We start from the raw sequence: 20,575 nt of genomic DNA on the forward strand, positions 1-20,575 counted from the left end.
TGTTACAGATCAAGACTGAGGTGCATTAGAGAATCTGTGAGGAATCACAAACCTGGGAGGAATCACAAGCCTGGATGGCATCAGTTGAATTGGTTGTGTTTCAGGAGCAGAGTTTATTGCCAAGGTGATGTGGAAGAAATTTGCGTGGAGCCTGGTTGTCCATATAACAGCATTCCAGGCTTTATGCAAACCTTGCTGACTTTTTTAGCACATGAAAGCCTGTTCTCACTACCAGACAATAAAAGCACTATTTCTGTTTAAAGGTGTGGAGAAAATCTGAAATAATGATAATTTCACTTTTAATAAATTACTTTTTTTATGGTGTCTAATACCATGTTACAGAAACTCCCACGTTTGTGCTGATTAATTGCAGGATGAGAATCAATTATTTTTCTGAGGCTACATCTGGATTTGGAGTGAAAAAGTATCACTTGTGTGAAGAAATATAAACAAAATGTTCAAGTTTGCATGTATGTTCACCCCCAGCTCCTTCAAGAGATAAGACCAGAAAAGGAGCTGGTTTTAAAATAAACATCTGAAAATCAGAATCAAAATCCAGAATGGTGAGCATCTCTCCCACTCGTTTGATTTGACTTTATTTTTCCACTAAGAACAAACATGTTTGTATTAAGCTTATTTAATCGTAGAGAAAGGTCAACTCTCTGAGTGATTTTGGAGATAGTTCACTTTGTTAAGAACATATGTATACTCATATTTTCACAATCCAGTTTCATACATTAAAAATGAAGTCTTGTAACTGCAGAAATCTCTCGGTGGAGCTGATGCAGTTTTGCTCTGCCGGGGAAGTCCATGACTTGCAGAGCTCGTTTAGCTGTCTGCAACATGGAGTGCTAATCAGGAAGGATGCTTCAGAGGCTGCTGGGAGTTAGGGGGGAAGGTGGAGATGACGGATTCCCAGCTCTCGTAGCTCCCCTGCTCCACCACAGTGATTTTCAACCTTGTTTTTGTTGGTAGGCAGTTCAGGTCTCTTCAGGAATATAAATTTCTCTATAGCAAAGTGTGTTTGCTTTACTTCACCATTGATTGTGAATCACTTAGTCATCTGCAGACTTCTGGATGTCAAGATGAAAACCATAGTTTGGAAATTGCAGTAGCTGTTAGAACTGAATAATGTGGTATGTGGTGACTGATGACTTTCAGTCCAGGGAGAAATACTTTCTTTCTTTTCCCACTCCACGGGGATCCATAACATTCAGAAGAGTTTCTAAAACAAACATTTGGAGATGCTTGTTCTGCTCTGTGGCAATTATTACAAGGTGTAGTAATAAATTGGTAACAGCACATCTGGTATTGGTAATGCAGACTGAGTTGTGGTCATCTTTTAATATTATACAGCACACCGCTGTTTACGTCTTATCTGAACTAGAACAGTGTATATCTTGGCTCTGCGTCTGGCTTGTAAGTGCATTTTAAATCATTAATACGGTAAGGGCAGTTTATGTGTGTGCCTACACTTTGTTTTAGAAAAAAAGAGGAACGTGTAGTCAGCCAGGCAAAAAAAAATTGCTAAATGTGTAGGTTGGGGCCCACATAAGTTGTAAGGGAATGTTATTTTAAGCTGCTTGGTTCAGCAGAGAGAGAACCCTCTCTTGCCACAACCCTGTATATATTGTACTAGAATGGAGTAATGTTTCTGAGCAAACATGTATTGCTTGTGGATGGTGGTCTTTCCAAACCAAAGTTTCTGTGCCCTATCCAGAGTTTTGTTTGAAAAGATTCCAGGGGTGGATATTTCCATTAAAAAAACAGCGTTGCGATGTGTAGCCCTGCTAATCTAGTTATTCCTAATATGCATGTCTGAATATGTTCTGGGGTTTTGGGAAGCCTTTAGAAACAAAATGTGGTTTTCCAAGACTGTTGTCAAACACTGTGTTATATATCATATATCCTGGTAGCATTTCTTAATATTATCTGGTACTTTGTATAACAAATTCCAGTTTTCCCCCACGGACTCAGCAACTAGGAAATGGTGGTGGCTACTCAGGCTGACAACCTGCACACAAGGAAACTGCTTCAGGCTATATCTGGGAGGGAGTAAGGGAGTCTGGTCCTTAAACTGTTACACAGAAGCAAGTTGAACTTTGGTTTTTTGTTAAGTTAATATATAAATGAGGACATCTCCTCCAAATGCCCACGTGCTGCTCTGTGTTTGAACAGAGACTTGATGGTTGATGAAGGGGAAGGGTGATCTCTGCTCTCTCAGAAATCAGCTCTGTTTGGCCACACTAATTTTGAAGGATCACAGGTTGCTAATGCTCAGCAGAGACTTCTTTGATTTTATCAACTAAAATCTCCAATTACTTGGTCCTTGCTGAGCATGGTTCAGCCTCTCGCAGCTCCCAGTGCTGCCCGGACTGCCTATAGTCATTCCCCACTCTGACAGAGCGTGCTTCAACCTCTGAGCTCCAACGTGGGACGGGGTGCAGAGTGGCTGAGTGTGCTTCAGCCCATGGCTACAGATGCTCAGAAGGACTTTCCTTCTCACTGATGTCCCCAAGTGCTCTTGGTCACAGCACTGAGAGCAGGGAGTGGGCTTTTTGTGGTCTCAGCGACGCTGGGCAGCACGGGGAGCTGTGATGTAAGCTCTCTGATGTAAAAGCTTCACAGAGCAAGGTGGTGAGAGGTCTGGGACTGGATCTGAGCCAGGGAGTCTCTGAACAGGAGTTGAAGGAAAGGCTAGTCCTACTTCTTGGCCATGAGGTAGAAAGAGCAGGCTGGAATTAATGGATACGCAGACTGGAAGACTGGGAAGAGGTTCTAGTTTGGTCAGAGAGGTAGACTGGGAACAGATCATAACATTTGGGGGAGCTGGTGGTTATGGGAGAAGAACACTGGTGTTAAAGGTAGGGATGTACCTGTCTAGTGGAAAGAGCTGGACTGAGGGCCAGTGGGGAAGTAAATGGCAAGAGGTGTCCAAAAATCTTAGAATCATAGAATTGGAGAATGGTTTGGGTTGGAAGGGACCTTAGAGATCATCCAGTTGCAACCCCCCTGCCAGGGAAGCTGGAGAATAAGTTGGAAAAATAGGGCATAGGCCAAGGATTGGGTGGAGGGAGTGCTGCTGCTGAAGAACTTATAAAGGAAGATTGAGCCAGAATGTAGCTGTGACTGAGAAGAGTAAACAGAAGAAATGGAGACAGTCCAGGAGGGTCAACTGAGCTAGAAGTCAGGTATGGATTGCTGAGGAAGGGGGAGTGGGCTATGGAGCTGGCAAAGCAAGTCATGGCTAGGATAGGGGCAGAGTGGATGAGGCAGGAAGGGTCAAACTGGACCAGAGCTGTCTAATTACATTCATCCAGGGCCTAGCACAGACCAGCAATTCTCTTGTGAGTGATCAGCCATGCACGTGGTCTGAAGCACTGAGCCTCTTGACTTGCATCATCTGAATGGTCTACGTACATTTTGAGCATCCTTATTCCCCGCTGCCACGTGGTTTGGGCTGCCTTTTGGCTTTGGTGTGTGTTCTGTGTCACGAGCTACTATATCCTGGTTTTTGCCCTTTGTGTGCAAGATCAGTTGTGGCTGCACCCCACAGCCATGATCAACACCGAATTTGGGGTTTGGCTTATCAACCCTATTGTTAAAATGCCAGCAATCACCACAATGGGTCTTGAGAAGAGGTACTTTTTACCTCAGCTGATTAGCCAGTGTGAAGAAGATCTCATCAGTGATCTAAGGCTTTTTTTCTTTTTTTTTTTTTTTTTTTTTTTTATAATCTGTCTATGCTTAGGCTTGAAAATCATATTACAAAACTGCAGCTTAATTCTTGTCCGGAAGGTTGTGTTTACTGGAACAGTGTAGGGCTCCCCTGGCTTCGGAGTTAAAACTCCATGAAAAATCAGCCTTGATCCCATTGGATTTATGGACTTTGCAGCAGATGCATGCCAGACTATTGCCCTGAGTGTGCACAGGGCTGTCTACAGTCATCATCATCTAAATCAAACATCAGCTGCCTGCATCCCATAATGCAGGCAAAGAATACAGATGCCTCTTTCTTAGGAAGCAGAAGACATATGGTCTGCTGGTCAGAGCAACGCATGGAAGACATCAATGGAAAGCCATCTTCTCTACAGAACAAAACACCAGCAAATACCTTCCCTTCAAAGGCCATCAGCTGCCATGCTCTTCTGTCTGTCATACTCATCTGCCCTTGAGAAATACTGAGCAGGTTCTTTTCCACATGCAAATGGAGGACCAAGGACTCCATCATCTGATATGTCTTTTCAGAGCAAATGTGTTCTTGGTAGGTTTGTATGTGCTAGTGTAACAGGAACCATCAGAACTTATCCTAAAGGGAAGGTGGAAAACAAGTGAACCCAAGTCTGAAATCTTTCCAATTCTGCCATCAGTAGTTCTCATATATCTTTCTTATCAGTCCAGCTAGGCACTTCACAAAAGCAGGCTGAGCTCAGCTGAACTAATAGCTTTGGCCTGGCTATGATGCTTTTAGTTCCCAGGCATTCCAAATCTGTTGATCCATCAGCTAAAGAAACCTCTTCTTCCCCTGTGCCATGGGATGAAAAGATGTAATCCCATCCAAGTCATAGTTTGCCTGCTGCTTGTGTTGGTTGGTAGACAATTATGTTCTTCCCTGATCCTGAGCGCTTATCAACAGGAGAAAAGGCTCTATTTAAGACTGGGTGTTGTGTAAAGTCAGGGGACAGATCTGAGCGTTATGCTGTTGATGTATATTTGATGTCTATCTGAGGCTAAGGAACTCTGAAGGGAATAAATAAGCTTTGAGCCATCTGCGCTGAAGATGTCTGAATTAGAAATTACGCTTCCAGTGTGGAGGTATCTTATGTGGATATTGAATCTTCAGAGAAGCAAGATTATTTCAGATTTCACTTAAATTCTTAATGTCTGCTGCTGAGAGGATGTAAAGTAAAACCAAGTTTATGTCTCAGAATATCAAGATGCCTGATTTTGAGAGAGCTGGTTGTATAGGGCTTCATTATAGGACCTGTATTCTCACTAGTCTCCTCAGAGTTTAGGTAACCTCAGCTATCAAGATGTTTCTACTGAAAGCAGAAAGCAGTTTCTTTAATAGAATGTTTTTATCAGCAGAGGATGTGATAACCGAAGCCTCCAGATTTGATGTTACATTTTGCAAGTGCGATTCTTTATTCTTAAGACTGAGTCTTTGCCTCCAGCATTAGAAAAATATACGTATAGACAGTCATTAGAAGGAGGTAAGGCAGTTATTTACCTATGCAGATAATTGGCATCCTTTGGTAAGTTATATGCAAATTCCACAGTCTGCCATACATCATCACTGCCTTGGATCCCTTTCTTCCTGGTGTCCCGTGGTAGATGGCTGGCGTTTGAGTGTTCTGCGTTTTCTGCTCTTGACATTAGGCATTTGAGTGCGGCTCAGGATGCTGCTGGCCAAAGGACCCAGAACCTGGGGGAGTGGGGTGAGCACACAGGTAGCAGGATGTGCCTGTTGTTGGCACACCTGAGAGATCTTCAGTTACCACGCAGGTAAGTATGTGTTGCTTTGGTTTTTTTCCTGATGCAATTTTCCTCTGCTGTCAGCACACATCTGCAAAACCCGCTGGAGAAGTGTGGGTCTCTCTTCTTGCTTTATGCTGATCTGCACAATGGGTGGCAATCTGTTCCTGCTGGCTGCTGCTGCGTTAGCTCCACTGGCAGAGGTCTGGGAGTTGGACCTGAAACTTCCAGCCCTGCAGCACTAAATATAGCTGCATTATGCAGGATCTCTTTTCAGTCTCCTTTTTTTAAAGTCCAAGTTAAATACTCCAAGGTTAGGAAATGCCAGAGCCAAGGTTGCTGACTGAGCTTTTCACAGTGTGTATTTGTGGTGTGATACCATTTCTGATTGTTCGATCGCATACTGCTTTTTTTTTCTCATAGCAGTGTCCTACTTATCGCAACCGTGGTTCTAATATTTCCTAAAATCAAAGTTGCAAAACCAAGCACTTAAATAATGTTGCTTGAAATGCGAGAAAAAAATTTCAACAGACACTGGCTTTTTCTTAAACAATTCACTGTGAATACACACATAGTTCTAAACAATGGCTTTTACCTCCCCAACATTCAGTTAGGTGTGTGTGCTGTATAGCAGTGAAAAGTGGATGGCAGGTATGCACTTCTGTTATTCCGAGTGAAACCGAAAGCTTGTATTTTTCCCCATGAACTGAACCCCCTGTTGAAATCCTTTGAATTTTAGCGGAGTGTTATGTTGATTTCTGCTAGATTTTTTGATGAAAGTTCTTCTTTTTGTAGTAGTTACAGTTCTTTTTTTAGTTGATATCATTAATAGGACACTGATGGGCTGTAACTTTCCTACCCCTGTTACGGATGTGAATACATAAATAAAAGGGAGAAGGCAGGGACACTGGATACTTTTAAAATGAAACAAGGCGTGAATATGATTTTTATGATTATGTGGAGCAAACCATTCCCTTCTCCTTCCTTCTCAGTGTTTCAGTAGAGTTCTTACATGAAAAATAACTTCTGAGTAGGGGCCAAACTGTAAGTTAGTGAATTATACTGATTGCTACAGTTTAAATAAACTCAGAAACGCGTGTCTGTTTTTCCTCTATAACAATTGGAAAAAGCTCAGTGACTTTAGTCACAGCATAAATGTTATTGCAGATTTAGAGAAACTACTTTTGAAGTGAACCCTCTGTTCCCAGAGATGTAGAAGGAGCTTTCTACCAATCACTCATGCACTTGAAGCCATTATGTTGTCTCTGCTTGCCTCTAAGTCAAACCTTTCATATCTTGTTCTGAAATGAAGCTTCTCACAGATTTTCAAAGCCCTTTAACGTGGAATTGCAGCATTGCCTGGCTAGTTTGTTGGCTTTCAAAGTATTTCTTTAAATGCACCTCAGTCTTCGTCTTACCTGATTCTAGGAATCCTTGCTGTTTTGTCAGAACTGTCTGTACTAGGTGTGGGGTTTCATCGCATGCTTTTACTGTTTTATTCTTAAGGGGTTACTGCTACGTTTTGGTCTGCTGATGTACATTTTTATTGGGTGATTCTTGGTTTTTTTGAAAGAGAATTCTGACTTGGGACTCCTAGAAGAAGTTATGTGAACCAAGCTTAGTATGTCTTCTGCTAACTCTCCTTTAGGGAATCAGGAAGGACAAATTATTTAATGTAAATTTACAAATACGTTGAGTGTGGTTTGGTTTCTGCCTTTTTGTAGCAAAGACTATTTAAATGGCAAGTGCCCCTGAAAAGGTAGATGGATATTATGAAGGAATGTAAAGCATCTATACAAGGTGCACATAAGCTGCAGTCATTTGTTACTCATTTATATCTCTATGTGTTTACAGCTGAAATTCTAGAACTAGCAGGAAATGCAGCACGAGACAACAAGAAAGGGAGAATTGCCCCCAGACACATCCTCCTGGCTGTTGCTAATGATGAGGAACTGAATCAGGTACCTGTTTACATTTCATTGCGAGCTGTGTGCTGTGGCATGAATGGAACTGCTAGCAGGGGAGGTTAGAAATAGTTTAGTCTCGCATATGGATGAGAACACAATTATTAAAGCAGAAGAAGACAAGATTATGCCTTCTTGGATAAAAGACAACAAAAAGAAGGTTCTGAGATACCTCATCGTAAATTCTCTGGATATAAATTTTGCTTCTTTTGCAGCCTATGAGTCCTGGTGAAGTGGGTAAACTTGATATTTAATTTTAATCTCGGGGACATCCTGTACTTAAAGAAAATATGCCAGATGGAAGACCTTTTCCCCAAAGCTGTAGAACAGTGTGGTTTCTACTATACTGGCTGTGAGGCCCATCTTGGGTAGGGAGCTGGCTCACTCTGCTATTGCTCCCTGCAGGACGGTCTCCCCGTCTGTACATCCAGGTCCCTTTAGCACCCAGGCTGTGGTTTGCGGTGCTTTGACTCTGGGGATCACTTATGGGATCACTTCTGCTAAACCCATTGAGCGAGAAGAGAGATCATGGCATGGGCTATGAATTGCAGCATTCAGGCGTGCCAGAAAGGTTCGGTCAGCATCAGAGGATCTCTTTTTGGTTGGCCCCATGTGAAGATGAATGACATCATTCACACTTTGAAAGATTCCTGCACTTAATTTGACTGCTTTAAATAATGAAAGTGTGGTGCCCATGAAGTCATCCAGCTCTGTTTCCAGTCAAATGGGGTGACAAGTCGAAACAGAGGTGAGGAGAGAGAGCAAAGCATGCTAACACCACCAGCCCATTCCCTGGTCAGTGGTGCTGCTCACTGGCTTGTGAACTGGGGACTAGATCTATATTTGTCCATTAGAATTTAGCCAGGTTTTGTCCTCCATGCGATGTCACAACCCATTCCTGTTGTTCACATCTGCAAAACAGCTTCTTGGGGTGCATACTTACTTTCACTGAATCTCTTTCCCTGTCCAAGAGATCCACAACCAGTCCTTTGAGCAGAGCTGGGATGCAATCGTTTCTTTTTAAGTAGTCTGCAGGCACTTACCATCTCCTGTTACACTCATTCACTGCTTCTGAGTCACAAGACAAGGATGGTGAAAGGCCAAAACTGGAAGAGAAAAGAGGGATTGACCTGTATGCTACCAGAGTTCTTCGGGATGTGCTGGCTGGCCTTTTTGTCACCTGCCAGGTTTCCTTCTTATTGTGGTTATCTCCCTTTTTTTTCATGATAAAGGGACAAGGTGCAGTGCTTTTGGAAGTGTGGACTCTTATTTGGGTATGTGTAATATAGTCAGCAAAAACAGCTTGAGTACAGACTAAGAGAATCTGTCGTGTGCTCTTTTACGCTGCTTCTCCTTGCAGTTGCTGAAAGGTGTGACTATCGCAAGTGGAGGTGTCCTGCCCAGAATTCAGCCAGAGCTTCTAGCCAAGAAACGAGGTGCCAAAGGCAAGTCTGAGACTATCCTCTCCCCTGCTCCCGAGAAGAAAGGAAGGAAATCCGTGGTGAACAAAAAGAGTGGGAAGAAGGCAAAGTCTACCAAAGCCCGGACACCCAAAAAGGTAAGCACGAGGCAGGTACGGTATTCCAGAGGTGTGGGAGAAGGGAGTGTGTCAACACCAACTAAGATTATTAGGAGGAATAAATTAGCACTTCTGCATTGTTTGCAGCAACTGGAAATGGGAGGTGGGAGCTGCTAGTAGACACACCAGGATTTTGTTTTCTCTAAACTTTAAAAATAAAGGCAAACACTGTATTTTTGTGATAGATTTTCATAACAAAAACCTTTAAAGCTTTGAGGGAGACTTTTCAGATTTCTGTGTCGCCCTTTGCAATACTTTATTGAGAACTGTTTAGAAGCTCCTGATCTCCACACTGTGATGATGAAAATCTAGCTTAAAATCTAGCTTTTAAGATAAAGGAAGCTCTGTTTTAAAACTTTTTCTACTTGAGAGATGTCACACCTTCAGACCTGGGTGGTTACAGGGTTGCTGTTAAAGGTTTTTAACTGCCCAGAGAACTTGTCCTGATATGGTACATATGTGGCATTTTGACAAGCTCTTTGTTTAATGTGTTCTTAGGTGTGCTGGTGTTCATGGTATTTAAGAGTGACGAGGAGAATTAATAAATTGGAACTTGAATTCTGTACCTTCCCTTACGGTTGCTTGTCCTCTGTCACCATCCAAAATAGTTTAATTTGGTAAAGCAGTAGCCTAGATCAGTGCTTTTGATTTGTTGTCCTGGAACATGTGTCTTAAAACACTGATAGGTTTTGGATTGGGTAGGTTTAAATGATATTAAACTTTGACCTAAGATTTTTAAACTTGTGTTAAGCACATCTTTGTGGAGGCCTCTAAGCTTTATTACATTTCCATAGCTGAGCATATGTAGAAACAACTTCTAAAAAGAACACAACGTTGCTTACTAGGAGCCTTAATAGGCTGCCTTTGTGTATTGATCTCAATTACCATCTTACTTTGCATTATGCACATGCAGAGTTTGAGACTTGTTAGGAAGAGTTTGCTCCTTGATGTACCTTAAACCCAATATTGAGAAGTGGGAGGAGATGCCCCTGCAGCCCTGGTAGGAACAGATTTGCTGCTCCTAAAGCTAATCTGTGTGAAGGAATGTGTTCCACAAAGGGGATTTTGCTTTCAAACTTCTCCTATCATTTCGTTTTGTCATTCTGACTGCTTCTATGGAGGTGCAATGGCTCAACATGGATTCAGCTGTACTCTTAGAATCATAGAGTGACCTGAGCTGAGAGGGACCCACAAGGATCATTGAGTCCAACTCCTATCCCTGATGATCCTAAAATTCACACGATATTTTTGACGGTGTTGTCCAGATGCTTCTTGAATATCATCAGGCTTGGTGCTATGACTGCTTCCCTGTGGAGCCTGTTCTGGTGCTCCACCACCCTCTGAGTGAAGAACCTTTTCCTAATACCCAACCTAAACCTTCCCTGGCACATCTTCCTGCCATTCCCTTGGGTCCTATCATTGGCACTCGAGATGGAGCCACCCCAGTGTGGAGCAGAGCAGGACAATCGCCTCCGTCGACTGACTGGCGATGCTTTGCTGGATGCACCTCGGGACTGCCAGGGCACACCGTTGGCTCATGTTCAACTTACCTTTGACCCCAGATCCCTTTTTGCAGGGCTGCTCTCCAGCCTCTCACTCTCTGGTCTACTCCCAGGATTGCCGTGTCCCAGGTGATGATTTATTAGCTGATATTTATGATTATTTTCAGATCATATAGTTGTTTATTTTCTTCAGATTGGAGTATTTGACTGGGTTGCTAAGTTACTAAGTTCGATTTAGTATCAGCTCTGCTCTGTTAGCAGCAAAAATAGACTAGCATGCACCCACCCACAAATGCAACCTGAATTGTTAGTAAACCTACAGATGGATGTGGGTGCCCTGACTCTTAATGTGACTACAAATGTATGTAATGCCTCAGATGAACCACTGATGTTTTAGCATTATATAAACCGTGAAAAGCTCTGTGGTTACATAATCTTTTGGGATTGAAAGCCTATGAGTAATACATTGATCCGAGAAGATTAGATTTGTAGTAGGTGATTAATTCTATCCATTACTGAATAATGGTAAAAGTTGATTTCTTTCCTTTGAGAGTTCTTGCTCTTTTCCACCCCCAAATAGAACAAACAAAAGGACAATGAAAAAGAAGGAACTTCAAATTCAGCATCTGAAGATGGACCTGGGGATGGTTTCACTATCTTGTCCTCCAAGAGCCTTGTGCCTGGACAAAAGGTAATATGAAGTTATAACAGATTGGGATTGCATCAGTGGAGAGCCTAGCATAAACCGAATCGTGGAGTCACAGAATCATAGAATGGTTTAGGCTTGAAGGGACGTTAAAGCCCATCCACTTCCACCGTCCTGCGGTGGGCAGGGACTCTTCCCACCAGACCAGGCTGCTCAAGGTCCCATCCAGCCCGGTCTTGAACACCTCCAGGGATGGGAGCAACCTGTGCCAGTGTCTCACCACTCTTATTGGGAAGAATTTCTTCCTGATGTCTAACGTAAATCTTCCCCCCTCCAATTTAAACCCATTCCTCCTTGTCCTGTCACTACAAGCCCTTGTAAAAAGTTACTCCCCAGCTTTCTTGTAGCCCCTTCAGGTACCAGAAGGCCACTATAAGGTCTCCTTGGAGCCTTCTCTTCTCCAGGCAGAACAACCCCATCTCTTTCAACCTGTCCTCACAGCAGCCCTCAGATCATCTTTGTGGCCTCCTCTGGACCTGTTCCCACAGTTCCATATCCTTCTTATGATGGGGACTCCAGAACTGGACACAATACTCCAGGTGGGGTTCTTATGAGAGTGGAGTAGAGGGGCAGAATCCCCTCCCTCGCCCTGCTGGCCACACTTCTTTTGATGCAGCCCAGGATATGGTTGACCACCTGGGCTGCGAGTGCACATTATCGGTGTCAATCAGCACCCCAAGTCCTTCTCCACAGGGCTGCTCTCAATCATGTCGTCCCCCAGCCTGTATTGAAACTGTGGATTGCCCCATCCCAGCTGAACCTTGTGCTTGCTTTGGCCTTGTTGAACCTCATGAGATCCTCACAGCCCCACTTCTCCAGCCTGTCCGGGTCCCTCTGGATGACATCCCATCCCTCTGGTGTGACAACTGCACCACTCAGCTTGGTGTGATCTGCAGACTTGCTGAGGGTGCACTTGATCTCACTGTCTCTATCATCAATGAAAATATTAGACAGCGCTGGTCCCAGTACGGACCCCTGAGGGACACCAGTTGTCACAGATCTCCATCTAGATGTTGAGCTGTTAATCAGCTGAATGCAAGCATCCAACCAATTCCTTGTCAACTGAACCATCCACCCATCAAATCCATATCTCTCCAATTTAGAGAGAAGGATGTTGTGGGGGACCTTGTCAAAGGCTTTACAAAGGCTGCTTTTGATCTAACACTAGTATAGAATCTTCTTGCATTCTCCCTTAGTGGTCCCAAATTTAAGGCTAAAACTCACTTACAAGTCATGGGTGGGGTACAAGGTCTCAGATTGTCTGCAGATAAAAGATTTCCAAGAGAAGTGGTCAGCCTCTCCTCTCCATAGAGAGCCACACTGATTCATTTATTGTCCTAAGCTGAACTAGAGTTTTGTTCAGTTTGGACAGTGTCGCATACTGTCAAACCAGGTTTAAACTTCCAGGCTATTTATTATTTGCAAAAAGTATTTCTGGGCCAGGTCCCATGATCACCCAGAACTTCCACATGTTGGTTTGTGCCAGAAGCTGGGGTGCTCCATCTGAAAGTGGGCTTTGGGGTTCAAATTGAGGACCTCACCAGAGCTGCAGAACATGCCTGCCTCTGTCTCAGCAAGACTGACATCTTGCGTGGCCAGAAGTACAAAACTGTGCCACCAAAATACCTGCATGTCCTTAGTGTCCAGTCAACTGTCTGTCCTATTTTTTTTCCCCTTGTACTCACCAAGAGGGAGAGTTTTTTGCCTGCCTTAATTTTTGGACCCTCTGAATGACAGTGGAGTTTTTCTTGCAGATTTAATTATGGAGATACAGTCAAGATTTATTATTATTAGGTCAAATAGTAAGATCATCTGGAAAAAAATGTTCTTCCTGAAACTGCTTCTGTAAGCCCCTTGTACTGAGAGTGTACCCTGTTGTATGAAGCAGCAGTTAAGAGTTCAGTTTGCCTTGGTCGTAGCTAAAGTGGTGGTGTGAAGTGGTCCAAGCACATACTAGATCCAAAAAACTGCTAAAACCAGTAATCTGGCTCAGATCTCCTGTATTAGACTTCAGTCCTGTCCTACGTTCCCCCAGAATCTGCGCAGCTTCTTGCTTCCTTTTCTAACTGGGCAGTGCTTATTGTCCTGGCTAGGACTTAAATATTGTACCGTTGAAGAAGCGAGGTGTCCCGGGTGCATGTTCAGCAGCTGTGTAGTCTTTTTAATGATTTTTTATCGTTTCTGTCCTCTGTTGTTGCTCAAAGCGATGCGGGTGTGAAATCTGGAGAGCAGCCTTTTTTTTTTTGAGCACCTTAAGACATCAAGTTTTTGCCAGTTCCTATATCCAGATGCTTGAATATTCCTTACTTTATTTATGCAGGACTGAAAAGGTAATTAATTATTTGGGATACAAAGCCTTCAGGATAGTGTTCAGCCCTTCTTCTCAGCCCCTACAGTAGTTTACTGGGGTGCAACTGTTTCTACAGTAGAAAAGCTTTTGAATTTTGGTGTTTTTTTTCTCTTGAAACAAAAACATTTCAAAAGTCAGCTTTTTCTCTTCAAAATGTGATGTTAGAAGATGAATTTTCTAGCAGTAACTTCCTCTGGAGCAAGCGCCCAAGCTATGGGCATACCACAAAATAATCTGAGTGGTGTACAAGTTAATTAAAGTCTAAAAATCAGAATCGCACGTACTGAACCCAATAAAACTAGCAATCTCTGAAAGCCTGAATCTAGACCTTCTTGCAGTTTGGTTTTTTGGTATGAAAATGATTTTTCATTCAGATTACTATTTTATATTTTTTTTTTACTCCCTCCTTGTTATTTTACAGCTTTCTCTGACACAGAGTGACATCAGCCATATTGGCTCCATGAAAGTAGAAGGCATCGTTCACCCTACAACTGCTGAAATAGACCTCAAGGAGGAAATAGGTGAGGCTCTGCTACACACAGAAAAAAAAACAGATCTAGAGTTGGAACAGTAGCTGGTCTTCTAGCTGCCTGCTGAGATCGCATCCTATTTTATCTGAATCTTCCCCAGGCCATAAAATATCACAACGCTTCTGAAAATCAGGCTGTATCTGCCTAGGTATAACAGGCTAATTGCCAATTTATCTTTTTTTAATAATGCCTTATGACAGTCAAAACACAGATAATTTGTTGAAGCACACGAGCGGTAAAGGGGTAAATAATCATTATTGAGGTCCTTTTTTGATTCTTTTTCATTTGCCTCTGGAATAGTCCGTGACAAAAAAAAATATATATTAATAGTACTTCTAATTATGCTTTTTATTTTAGGATTTTACATACTTTAGAAATACTCATGTACAAAGGCTTATACTGCTCATGTGAAATAAGGAATTATTATTACTGCTGGTGTGCAAATATGGAAATTGAAGCAAGAGGGATGTAAAGAAGATATACGGTCAGTCATGTAGAGAGGCGCAGAATCTTATCGCAGGCTTTTGGATCATTGTTCTATACAGTCAGTCATCAAGACCTTCACTGGCATTCCAGCTGTGTTTATTTCAGAAAGTAGTAGGGTTGACTGTTGGGTCGACTTTGAAGGCTGAAAACCTGAGTGTGAAAATCCCGCTCTTCTCTACCTTAGCCATCAGTCAGAGTAAGATAGCATTCTTACAGATAATTATATCACAGTGCTTTTCCAGAAATAACATACTGGGGTTTTCAAAAACAAATAAACTTTGTTTGTGGCTGGATAAAGTGGGAAACACAACCATCAGCTGCTGCTGACAGAGGAAAACAGGATAAGGTGTGGTCAATGTTCTTTAAAATAATATGGAGTTGTTTTCTCATGCTGGTACTTTGAAGTCAAGGCCTTTTGCTCCGTGTCCTTGCAGGCAAGGCTTTGGAAAAGGCAGGAGGGAAAGAGTTTTTAGAAACGGTGAAAGAGCTTCGCAAATCTCAAGGACCTTTGGAAGTTGCTGAAGGTAAAAAGGATACTGTTCTGTCTTTTGGAAACAGCTCGGTTCACATGTTCTTTTCTCTGAACGTTCTGATCTGTTCTTCATTACATGTGTGTTTGCTTATGTGATGTAAATGTTACTCTTTCTTCTTCAAAGCTGTGTACCTTTTGTCTTTGGGCTTCTAGGTGCCACCATAAATTACAGTGGGCTGATAAATTTATCTTAGGTGATTTGTGTCTGTGGGAGTCCAAAAATTAAGGAAAACTTGTGCTGTCACCTATGTGCCATGTTTCCTGCCCTGCTTGTACTGCATTCCTTAGTCAGATTCAGAAACACCTCTCAGTCTAACACCTGAGGTCTAAGAGCAATGGTAGTTTATCAATTACTCTCTTTTATGCGTATTTGATAAACTGTATAATCCAAACGATTACCTTACTTCGAACACAAATAAAGATGTGATGCAGTCTTCAGGCCTGGCATACCTTTAGGAAGAGCCATTGCTGCTCTTCTCCCAGAAGCTACAGCTACACCATAGAAATATAAATTATAGAAGAGCTCCCTTTGGATATTTAATACACCTGTTAGCAGCCAATGGTTTGGAACTTGAGATTATGCTTTACTTTGTGGACAAATTAAACCAATCATAGGGGTGAAAGGCAGCTGGAGGGGCGTTACAATATATCTTCTAGTGCCTTATTTGGCTTAGCTTCTCAGTACTTAAGAAACTAAATGCTTTAAACAGTTAACTGTTGGAAAATTCCTAAATGAGTACCCTAGTTTTATAATCTCAAATGGCAGGGAAATTTTTTAACAAGATATTTTGCTTCACTTTTGCATTGAATCAAAAATATAGGCCATAACATCAAAGTAAACTACTCTCTGTCAACTAAACTAGAAAATAGGCTCCTTTTATGTTATTAAGGCAGTCCCAGCAAAGAGGGTGATCTCAGCATCTCAGATGGGAAAATGTGTGCTCTCAAGCATCGTGTTGTGCTGCTATGTTTGAAATTGCCCCTTCTGTGGGTTTTGAGGCGAGCTGATCACTGGAGGTTTGTCTACTGCAAACACTTGTGCTCCGGCCTCGTGGGCTTGAATTCAAGCACTGCTCACAGGATACCTGTGGTGTTTTCAGTCAGCTTACTTCCTGTGGTTAAAGGCCTGACATTTCTCTTTTGGTTGAGGTTTAAGTGTCATGGTGAAGCGTTAGTTAGAATTCCTCTGTGCCTGCAACAGACTTCCTCTGTGATGGTGTACGAGTGAATAAATCCAAGTTTTTCATCCTTGGGCTTTAATGGCACAGCTAATTTCAGGGTGTTTAACCTGGGATTCCCAAGGCACAGATTTTCAGAAGCGCTAATGGTCACAATTGCAACAAAAGCAAACTGCTGCCATGCTGTGGACTCTGCAGGTCCTGGGGAAATATTACACTGCCTGAAAAATTAATCTGAGATTCCTAATTGGACATAACTGGTGGAGACTTTCAACGAACATCTTTGATTTTCATGTTGTTGTCTGAAATTACCCAGCTGTGGAGTGGGATTAAATATTACCCCCTAAACCCCTGGAGCTGTAATGATTAATGATGGCACAGAATATTTGTGCAAAGCATTTAGATAAGACTGTGAGAGCACTGCAGAAATACCTGTTGCGGGATTAATGATGCTGTGTTCGGTGCAAGGTTTTGATACTTCACATTAAACAAATCCAGGGGCCGTGTTCAATGAGAAAGCTATAAAATATTATTGAATAACTGTTTTAACCAAATGGTTCTTTGGTCTCTGAAGAAACAATAAAGGATCACAAAAGTAATGATGAGACAGTCAAATTGTGATTGCAAGTGAGGCATTTTGGCATATTTTAATTCCTAGTGTATTTCTTTGGAGAGGTAATGTAATTAAAAACCTAACACTAGACTGAGAGGTCATGGCGGAGTGGTTTCTATTCAAAACTAAATTATATGTTTTCATTTGTATTAGCTGCACTTACTCAGTCTAGCGGCCTTGCAGCAAAGTTTGTCATCCACTGTCACATCCCACAGTGGGGCTCAGACAAGTGTGAAGAGCAGCTTGAAGAGACCGTAAAGAACTGCTTAACAGCCGCAGAAGACAAGAAGTTGAAATCTGTGGCTTTCCCCCCGTTTCCCAGTGGCAGGTATGACTCTTTCTGCATAGAAGGGATCTTTATTGGGGAGCAATGGTGTAATGAGCTATCGGAGGGCTGCTGATGTGGTAGAGAGGGACTGGTTGGTCTGTGGCATGAAGGAGGCTGACCCTGCTTCTAGAGAGGGCTGTGACAAGTGCCATCTGACACCGTGCTTCTCCGACTTAAAGGAACTTGAATTGCAGTGTTTGCTTTTACATAGAGAAATTAACTCACCGGACGCAGCGAGCTTGCTGTGTTTTCTATTGCCAGGCAGTAATTTTCATTCTTCTCCTACGGTCCTGCACCACCTCAGTTTTTATGTCTCTTCATTTTACTGTGGTGGATCTCATTAAAGCTACATTCATACTAATAAGATGATGTCAGTGTAATACTGAAGGTAACAGCGATGTGTGAAATGCGCTCGTCACACAAAATGTTCTCTTTCAAAGGAAAATCAATGTTTCTCAACTATAGTTCTATTTTAAGAAGGCAACTATGAAACAAATGGTAAGACCACACATTTATTTCACAAGAAGTAGCAAATAAAATGTGCTTGATTAAGGAATCCAAAGTGTTATTTTTAGCTGAGAGTTTGTTAATCTTGCTTAGTCTCTGATCACAAGAAACCTTACACAATCCCTGCTAACTGCAGAAGTTGTTCTTTTGTTTTGGAGTTTGCATGCTTATGTTTAACTGGAAATATAACTTGATTTTGTTATTAATGCTCAAGGAGTGAGGTACATAGTACAGTCCAGTTGTGTTGGCCCGGTAGTGAGTAAAATGAAAGTAAAACTGTGTTTTGATCAGTGAAATCACCACTTCACTGAGAACATGGGAGGAGAGGATGCTAGTTTTATACAGATGTTTTTCAAGACAAAATAATATTTTTATGGATCAGGATGAAAGGATCAATAGAGAGTCAGTGTAATTTTTAACTATTTTTCTATCCTTTATACACATATCTTTTTGTTTAGAGTGTTCAGACAAAGCAAAGTGTGATAAAATCATTGTAGCAACTTTCAAAAGTGAACTGTAGTCTTTAATACCAATAGAAAGAGTCTCTACAGACCTCGTGTCCCCTGTAAATGTTATCTAAGAATAATCCACTCTTGGAGCATTAGTTATAGTGCAGATCCTTCTGCTGCTTAGTTCCATTTCACTCTCTGTTGGTCTTATAATTATTCCTGCTAACAGAGAGAAAACAGAGTAAGTTTTTCCCAGGTGCTGCTGGTTTGCACTTTATTTATAAAAGGACCTCAGAGTTGTCTGTAAAAAAGGCAGAGTTTTCCGAAGACAAATTAAAATGGTTTTGTCATCATTTTATTCCACATCCATGTCTGCACAAGAAATGCTGGGTTTCTGAGGAGACCAGGAATTATGCTACGTTGGTCTGTGAATTTTCCATCATCCATCTCTGTCCTGTCTTCGGGACTCTTCGCAGTAACTGATATACTGTAGCAGTAGATGGGATATCGCAGTTGTACCAGGGCTTTTCGCCTCTATGATCTTGTCATTAAAAAGTAGACAAATGCAATTTAGATGAAATTAATTGTGAAGTGGATATAAATGAACTGAAAAGCATTTTCAAAAGGCTGTGTTGGCCCAGTGTTGGCTGCGTGGCTGCAGATGCTGTCCGGGGACTAAAAGAAGAAAACCTGTTTGCTAGTAATGATTTAGATTACAGTGAGTAAATACAGCAGTGAATACAGTGATAGAACTGTTGTTGATGACTGGTTTCCAGTCTGTTTTTTTGGATGACGTTTAATATAAATACGATAACTAGTCAGAAATTGCTAGCATGGAATGAGTAAAGAGAAATGAATGGTACTGAACTTGGAAATAAAAACAAAGGCACATCACAGTGCTATCAGAGAGAGGAAAAAAAAGAAAAAGCACTGCAAAGGCAGCTCTGGATGCTATCAAATGAAATACAATAATTTTTCGAGTGTAAGGATTATTAAGCACTGGGATGGCTTATCTGTTTATTCGGATATAGCCCTGTCACTGAAGATCTTTAAGTATAGGTTAGACAGACTTTTGTAAGAAGCAGAGAAGTTACATGTAATTCTGCCTCAGAGGAACAACACGGGCTAGGTTGTGCTTGCCAGGTTTTTTTGGCATGGATCTAACTTCCTCTGGAGCATTATCACGCAGTAAGATCTAAATAGGGGGCATTAAACTCAAGAGCAGCGTTACACTCAAGGAGTTATGCCCAAAGGCTCATCTGAAATCTCATCTGGGTGTTAACTCGCTTCCAGGCACTTCAGTATGGTGCAGTGAAGTCTCCTCAAACTCTCCAAGGTATGTGGCAGAACATTTCTTGAGATAGACATCAAGCTCAAAATATAAAGCAGTTCTTGAGGTGATGTCCATTATTAAAGCAGTCATATTTTATATAAACAGAGATGCGTTGCAGCTGACCTTCCTAGTAACTGTGCTCTGCAATGTGTTCTCAGCCAGTTCCCTCGTAGCGCAGGGGTGAGGGTGAAGGGAATGCATTTTTTGGCTTGAAAAAGGACTATGAGAATGATCGAGATATAACAAATGCTGCTGCCAAGAAACTATAATCTGAGGGGTGTGGGTCAGATGCCCCAAAACTTGTTAACTGCGTCCACTAACTGTAAAGACTGGTATCTTTTAGCCTTTCAGTTGTAGGTTAGAGAATATTACCATCAGAACAAATGAATGAATGAGTCTTGGCCTTAATTTGGGTTGGCGCTGGGGTAATTTCAATTATTTTCACTGAATTCTCAAGCAAATTATTTTTAGTGACAGAGCAAGGAAGTCAAATACGTCATTGATATTTTTGTCTTCCAGTTTTCAACCGAAAATATAATCACCCCTTGAACTCTTTAGCCTGCCCAGCATAGCGTGGAAAAGTTTAATTCTAAGGCAGAGTATTAAAGCCTTTCTGTGGTTATAAAAGTTAGCAGCAAATGAAATCTAATACAGCAGCAGATGAATATTGCTAACAAAACCTTGGGGTCTGCTTCTGGGATTTACACGTTGCCAGACTGCAACAGGCACTACGTTACCGGCAGCCTGTAGTTGGTACAGTCATGGTTTCTTCCTTTCAGCATCGTGTGTGCGTAATGCTTTCACAGGTAGCTAACACTCACTTCTTCTGTTTTCTTCCATGTAGAAACTGCTTCCCAAAACAGACGGCAGCCCAGGTGACTCTAAGAGCTATTTCCACCCATTTTGATGGCACCAGCTCTTCCTCCTTGAAGAACATTTACTTTCTTCTCTTCGACAGTGAAAGTATTGGCATCTATGTGCAAGAAATGGCCAAACTAGACACTAAGTAGCAACGGCAGCCAAATGAAACTTTATTTTTCAAC

General features: G+C 41.9%; 1 protein-coding gene across 4 annotated transcripts in view; it reads left to right on the top strand.

Moving 5' to 3' along the window:
• Positions 1-20,544, top strand: part of LOC104054740 (core histone macro-H2A.2) — a 29,931-nt gene extending 9,387 nt beyond the window's left edge. For all 4 annotated transcript variants that reach the window (XM_054071776.1, XM_054071773.1, XM_054071774.1 and 1 more), the window contains 7 exons: positions 7,330-7,436; positions 8,800-8,997; positions 11,101-11,211; positions 13,998-14,097; positions 15,027-15,116; positions 17,069-17,243; positions 20,377-20,544. In XM_054071776.1, the coding sequence (XP_053927751.1) occupies positions 7,330-7,436; positions 8,800-8,997; positions 11,101-11,211; positions 13,998-14,097; positions 15,027-15,116; positions 17,069-17,243; positions 20,377-20,542 (947 nt within the window). In that variant the 3' untranslated portion in view covers positions 20,543-20,544. The remainder of the gene's footprint in view (positions 1-7,329; positions 7,437-8,799; positions 8,998-11,100; positions 11,212-13,997; positions 14,098-15,026; positions 15,117-17,068; positions 17,244-20,376) is intronic.
• Positions 20,545-20,575: the final 31 nt, after the last annotated feature.

This window comes from Cuculus canorus, chromosome 7 (assembly GCF_017976375.1).
Source record: "Cuculus canorus isolate bCucCan1 chromosome 7, bCucCan1.pri, whole genome shotgun sequence".
Taxonomy (NCBI): Eukaryota; Metazoa; Chordata; class Aves; order Cuculiformes; family Cuculidae; genus Cuculus; species Cuculus canorus.